The sequence below is a fragment of the Bison bison genome, unplaced genomic scaffold (genome assembly GCF_000754665.1).
Source record: "Bison bison bison isolate TAMUID 2011002044 unplaced genomic scaffold, Bison_UMD1.0 scf7180017864516, whole genome shotgun sequence".
Lineage (NCBI taxonomy): Eukaryota > Metazoa > Chordata > Mammalia > Artiodactyla > Bovidae > Bison > Bison bison.
Window position 1 is genome coordinate 4531564 of NW_011495069.1, and position 6456 is coordinate 4538019.

A 6456-nucleotide genomic window follows, 5' to 3' on the forward strand; every position below is an offset into this window, starting at 1 on the left:
AAAAAAAAAAAAAAAAGTCAGTGCAATCTCGTTACTTGCCCACTGATGGCCTGTTCGTGGCTTTCAGAACAAAAACACCTGAATTCCCTGCTGTGCCTCACTGAGTACACTCACCTCTGCCCATATCTTCAAGTTCCTCACCCACCCTTCCACACTGGCCCCGCCTTCCCTCAAACAGCACGCTCCTGCCTCGGGGCCCTTGCACATGCTGCTTCCGCTGTCAGCTCCTGCACGGCTGAACCCCTTCTCTTCCCTTCAGGTCTCAGCTGAGATGTCACTTCCTCTGGGGGGCCCTCCCTGACCACCCCATGTAGAACAGCTCTCAGCTCAGGCCCACCTCAAGCCTCGCTTTCCTTCCACTCCACTCACATCCCAGCACCGGTGTGATTCTGTTGTTTGTCCACTGTTTCCAGACTCAGTGTCTCCCCACAGAACACGGAGGGCGGGAGGGCAGAGATACTGCTTGTCTAACCCCCCAACCCCATTTCTTCTGAGTCTAGGGCCTGCCGTACTTCCAGTTCAGAAGCTGTCAACTGAATGGAGAGACGCTCACCGGTCCTGGAGAGCGTGGAGGAAGGGGCAGGGCCAGGTGGGTCAGGCGTGGACATGAACGGTGTACCTTGTACATGCAGCGTGGCTGTGCCCTGGTCCATGGCGAACATATTGGAGCCGGTGCACACGTAGGTGCCCGCGTCACTGGGCTGTACGTTGCGAATGGTCAGGATACCGTTGAAATCCATGGCTCGGCTTGGCAGTTTCCCATTATGCAGGCGGGTCCACACCAGGGTATAAGCTGGAGACTGCAGGTGGGGGAGGCCAGAGAGATGGGCGTGGGGCTCAGAGACCCCAGGAGATGGACCCTCACCAGTGCCCACTCCCTGCCCCGCCCACCTTGCTCTTGGCCGTGCAGATGAAGGTGACGTCGGCTCCGGGGCGCACACTCTGGCTACGTTGCTCCTCCACTGTGACCGTGATGGGCTTGCCGGGAGCCTCTGCGGGGGTGGGAGTTTCCCCGGGGAGCTGGGTGCTGGCCAGGCCCCTGTCCTGGGTCCACTTTCCCCCTCTCTCTTTCCATCCCCCCAGTCTGGCTTAGCTTCCATTCCACTCCCTGACACCTCCCTCCCTCCTCCTGGCTCAAACCCATCATCTCCCTTCTCCCCTGCAGGCACCGAGCACCCATCAGGCTGTGGCCAGAGAACATCACACCATGATCCCCTTGGCTCCGGTTCATCATCATAGACCACAAACGAGCTCTTAACAATTCGCACTTCACCCCAGCAGGGCTCTCTGTCTGGTATGAGTTTCTATCCTCTTAAACAACCATTTCACACCTCCTCCCAACTTCTCCACCCTCCAGAGTCCTCCTTCCACTTCTGTGGCTTCAACTCAACTTCTGGAGAGAAGTGAAATGACTAGTCAGGAATTTTCTACGATCCCCAATCTCCCCACCTCCCTCCTCCCTGGTCCCTGAAGGGCGAGCCTTCTCCCCACCTCCAGCCCACCCTCCACTCCCCTTCCTGAGTGCTGGAGCCCCTCCCGAGGACCCCCTCCCCCAGCCGTGCCCTCCCTGGCTCCCTTCCCATGGGATCATCCCACTCCACAGACAAATGTGTTCTAGAATTTCCCATATCTGAAAATGACCCCGACCCCACATGCGCCCCCCACTGCCCACCTCCTGCCCTACTTCTTGCCCTCTGTTCAAAGGCAAGACTCTTGAAGCAGTCATTTACACTGGTTGCCCCCCCATCCATTCTCTGCCCCACTCCAATCCAGTTTCTCCCCCTTCTCTTCACTGCAAACCGCTCCTGTCAAAGCATCAACTCTGAGGGTTATTTCTCTGCCTGGAGCTGACCTCCTGGGAGCTTCTGGCGAGGGGGCCACTCTCTCCAGGAAGCCGTTTGCCCCCTGATTCCAGCCACCCCTCCCCCAGCCTCCTCCTGTCTGCGGGCTGTGCCCACTTGCTTTCTCCTCTATCTGACAAGCTCAGGTTGGGGCTCGCCAGGGCTCTGTCCTGGGTGACTTCATCCTGCCCCACCCCTGTACCCACAGTTCCCAAATTCATTTCTCTGGCTAGGGCCTCTTTCCTGAGCTCCAGATTCACAGCTCCAAAATGCCCACCTCATGTACACACTTCAGTGTTTCCCCAAACATCTCAAACTTTTAACAGGGCTAAAACCACACTTGTGGTTCCCTGGGACCTGCTGGTGGCAGGGGTTGCCGGCATCCCGTGCACACGCTCTGGCGTGGTCACTTCTGCACCCGCCTGCCTGAATTCTGCAGCAGCTGCGTTTCTTTGCAGGAGGGTTTCCTCAGGTCACTGTGCCTGCCCACAGGGTGGGACAGAAAGCAGCAGCCTCAGTGCTCCTGGAACAGGCCCCAGTCAGTGACTGACGGGAGCTGGTGCACGCATACCCCAGCTCCCTTGGCCCTGCGGCAGTGGGTGGGCGCTGGGGCACAGTGGGGGGACTCCAAGGAGCTGGCTTTACTCTGGAGTTCCCTGGTGCTGCCCCAGCTGTGTTCAGCAACACCTGCTCTAGGTGGTAATGTGCCCAGTGATGACACGCGCTTTCCTGGGTACCTTCTCTTCTCGCTTTCATTTCATTTCCCAAATAAACTACATGCACACAAATCTTTGTCTCAGTCTCTGCTTTTGGGGCAGCCTGAATGAAGAAACTCTGCTGTTGGAGCCTCTCTCATCTTGGTAAATGGTGCCCTGTGTGCCCAGCTGCTGGAATCCAGACCCTTGGGCATCTTCCTAGACTTTTCTCTCTCTGGGTATCAAGTCCTGCCAGCTCTGCCTGTATCAGTTCTACCATCTTGACGCCATCATCTCTTCCCATCTTTCTGGCCAGTGTCCTCATCCAGGAAACCACTGTCCCCCTCTGGCAGATGAATGCACCAGCGGCTTGGGTCTACAGTGTGCAGCCCGGCCCAGGACAGGCAGTGCTGGGGTTAGGGGACGAGGAACTCACCAGTGACCAGCAGCTCTGCCCGGCTGGTGTTGGCATGATGGAGATTCCGACAGGTGCAAATGTAGACTCCAGCATCCGAGGGCTGGACGCTGGGGAAGTGCAGCTCTGAGCCTGGTGGCAAGGCGGGGGGCGGGGGCTCATCAGTGAAGATGCAACCTTTTACGACCCAGTCCTGCATGTGGGTCCCTACAGGATCTCAGTAGGGTAGGCTCAGGCCTGTGTCTCCCCTTCCACCAGGGTGGCCGAGGGGCCTGGGGCCATGCGTACCTTGATGTCGCTGCTGGGTGCTGCTGGGCAAGGGCCGCCCATCTTCACGAGACCAGTAGAAGTAGTGGGGTGGGCTCCCGCTGACCTGGCACCGCAGGGAGTGGGGGCCGCCTTGGGGTACTACGCTCCGAGTTGGATGGACCTGCACCACCAGCGGGGCTTGGTCTGCTGGGAGAGGGACAGGGGAGGCCACTCAGGCAGGAGGTCCCCAGCAGGCACCACTGTCTCAAATCCCCCTGCCCTCCCAAAGACTGGCACACCCTGTCCCCACCCTGCTCCCCAGACCTAGTATCTCTCAGTCTCCCCGGGTCCCCTGCCTTGCCATCACCTTTGACCCAAGACCATGGTCCCACTTACCCTGCGGCAGGCACCGGCCCCCTGGCACATTGGGATTACCCACGTATCCTGGGGCACACCTGTAAGGAGGGACAGGGACAAGCTGTGTCAGGCCTCAGGGGACCCAGTGCCTCTTGGCGGACTTGGGGAGCCAGCTCTCTGCCCACTACAGGGTGAGGAGACTCAGAGCTCAGGAAGGATTTTCAGAGACCAAAACGGCCCCAGCGCAGAGCCTCTGTGAGCTGAGAAGGCTGACTGGGGCGGGGCGGCGGGGTGGTGCGGGGAGAAGGTCAGCAGGTTGGATTCAGGGAAATGTTCATTCAACAAACATTTATGTCCATGTGGTCGCAAAGAGTCGGACACGACCGAGTGACTAACACACACACACACACACACACACACATACACTAAGCAAGGTTATGGATGCACAACAGCAAACATGATAAAATCCTTGCTCTTAAGGAACTACAGATATGAGAGTGAGGGACATGCATGCGGGCTGGGGGGGCGTGGTGGGAGAGGGGCACTTGTCCAGCCCTGAGAATCAGGATGCTTCCCAGAGGACGAGACTCCTGGGCTGTTCTATTCCCTTGAAGCAGACTGTAGTCAGCAAAGAATTTATCCCCATTTGCAACTATTTATTTGCAGGATTACCCACTGTCTTGTCTCCCATTACAGGCAGTAGACTCTATAAGGGTTGGGACTGAATCTGTTTTGCTCATCACTTTGTTTCCAACACGTTTCTACACTGCACGGCATACAGTAGAGTCTCAATAAAAACGTGCTGAACAATGGAATAAAGCTCAGCCTTGAAGGTCAAACAGGAGTTAGCCAGGATGGGGGCAGGGGTTGGTATGTGGATGAAGAACGATCCATGAAGAGCAAAAACAGCACATCTAAAGAACTGAACATGAAGAAGTCAAGGGACACCCAGCTAGAGTACAGAGTTAGGTGTCAGAGGTGGGATGAGCCTGGTGAATGATAAGGCTACTACCTAAGGAGCTCGGGCTGGTCCCAAGGGCACCGGGGAATCTTGGCAGAGTTTTGGACAGGGGAGGGACACGATCCTGGTAGGGACCTTTCTGAGCAACATCATCCAGGACTCTCAGCTAGGAGTTTACCCCATGCCCCGCTCCCTGCATCCCTCCTGTAGCAAACTTACTGCTCACAGTACTGGCCAGTGTAGCCAGGTTCACAGGCCGTGCAGCGGTACCCTCCAGCTCCCAGGCTTTCACAGGTGCGGGAGAACCTGCGGTAGGAGGCGAAGCTCAGGCTCTGGAACACCCACCCCCTCGTCCCCTCACTTTCGCCCCAAGAGTCAGTGCAATGCCCTCTACCCCCTCGGGCCTTGAGCAAGGGCACCCACATGTTCTCTGGGTTGGTCAGTGGGCAGGCGCAGGGCTGGCAGTCCTCAGGCGTTCCGGCCGTGGCATCTCCATAGTAGCCAGGGGCACACTGCTCACAGAACTCCCCGGCGGCGTGGTGCTGGCATTGCTGCAAGGTGCAAGGATGTCAGCCACTTGCTATTTGGCAAAATTTACCCCAAATCATACTCCCTCCAAGGGATTTGGTAATCCCTTGATCTGGAAATTCCACATTCGAGCTTATCTTAAAGAAATAATCAGGGAGCGGCACAATGAATTCACTACAGGATGTTCCATTCATCTCAGCGGTGTTTTTAAAAGCACAATGCTGGAAACACACCAAGAAAAAAAGAACTGAGAAAATTAAAAAAGGAAATTCCATCCAAAAAGCTATCAAAAAGGATATTGATTGCATTGCTTACATTTTTCTATCTAAATACCTGTAATATTACAGGAAAGTACCCACTAGGGTGTTGTATGGGGGCAGAGTTTTGGAAATAAGCACTTAATTGTATAAAAAATGTGTGTGCGTTTTATGTTTTCCTCCAAAGAGATCTATTTTTTTTTAATTAATGTAGCATAATCCTCATTCGATATTTAGTTGGTGGTTCTGTCAACCACCTGGTCCTTGACCACGTATCCCAGAGGGCTATACATATACCACTTGGAAAAGCTCAGGTATAGAAAATATTGAAATATTGAAAGATGTCAAGAAGTGAAAAAAAGTTGATCATGAAACACAGTGATCCTGGGCTTATTTGCAAAACGAGAGGTATATTAATCTGTGTAAACCTTTGCCCAGAAAAAAGAACTCCACAGTCTAATGTTGACAGTGATTACCTCCAGATGGTAGGATTTCAGGGAATTTTAACTTTGTTTCTAAGTTATCTCTACAGTCTGATTCTTCTACAGAAAACATGTGTCACACTGGTGATAGGAAATAACAGGAACCAGCCTTCTCTTGTTTTCTGGATTTTGGGGGCTGTACCACGTGGCTTGTAGGATCTCAGTCCCCTGGCCAGTGACTGAGCCCATGCCCGCTGAAGTAGACCACCAGGGACTCCTCTAAAGCTTTCTTTATAAAGAAGGGCGCTAATTCCCGGCTCTGCTCCCCCCGCCATGTCTGCGACCCCTCGGTGCCTCAGACCTGCGGGCCCAGGCACTTTGCCCCCGGACGTCCGTCTAAACACACCAAAGCCCTCCCACCCCACAGCCAGCCCTGACACCCCACCCAGCCCCAGCCAAGCAGCCCCTGCCCTGGCCCTGCGTGCATCTTACTGAGCAGGCCCCGGTCTCCGGGTGGCACAGGTCTGAGTGGCCATTGCATTCGCACAGCTCACAGTGGCCGAGGTAGAGTCCACTCCCGGTGCGCGTGTAGCCCGGGGCACAGTCCTAGGGGACAGAGGGGAGCGTTGGTCTCCATCTCCAAGGTGGTCCCACCTGCAGCCGGTAGACCCAGAACTCCTCTCCTCAGTCATCTTGACTCCCATTGGCTCTTGGAGGGCAGAGTCCAGGCC

General features: G+C 55.4%; 1 protein-coding gene across 1 annotated transcript in view; it reads right to left on the bottom strand.

The window, feature by feature from the left end:
- HSPG2 (heparan sulfate proteoglycan 2) overlaps nt 1-6456 on the bottom strand; it is an 82302-nt gene that overhangs the window by 33472 nt on the left and 42374 nt on the right. Inside the window, 8 exon segments of the mRNA XM_010830236.1 lie at nt 620-800; nt 892-992; nt 2973-3083; nt 3240-3407; nt 3597-3655; nt 4738-4824; nt 4942-5069; nt 6218-6331. Coding sequence (XP_010828538.1) covers nt 620-800; nt 892-992; nt 2973-3083; nt 3240-3407; nt 3597-3655; nt 4738-4824; nt 4942-5069; nt 6218-6331 — 949 coding nt within the window.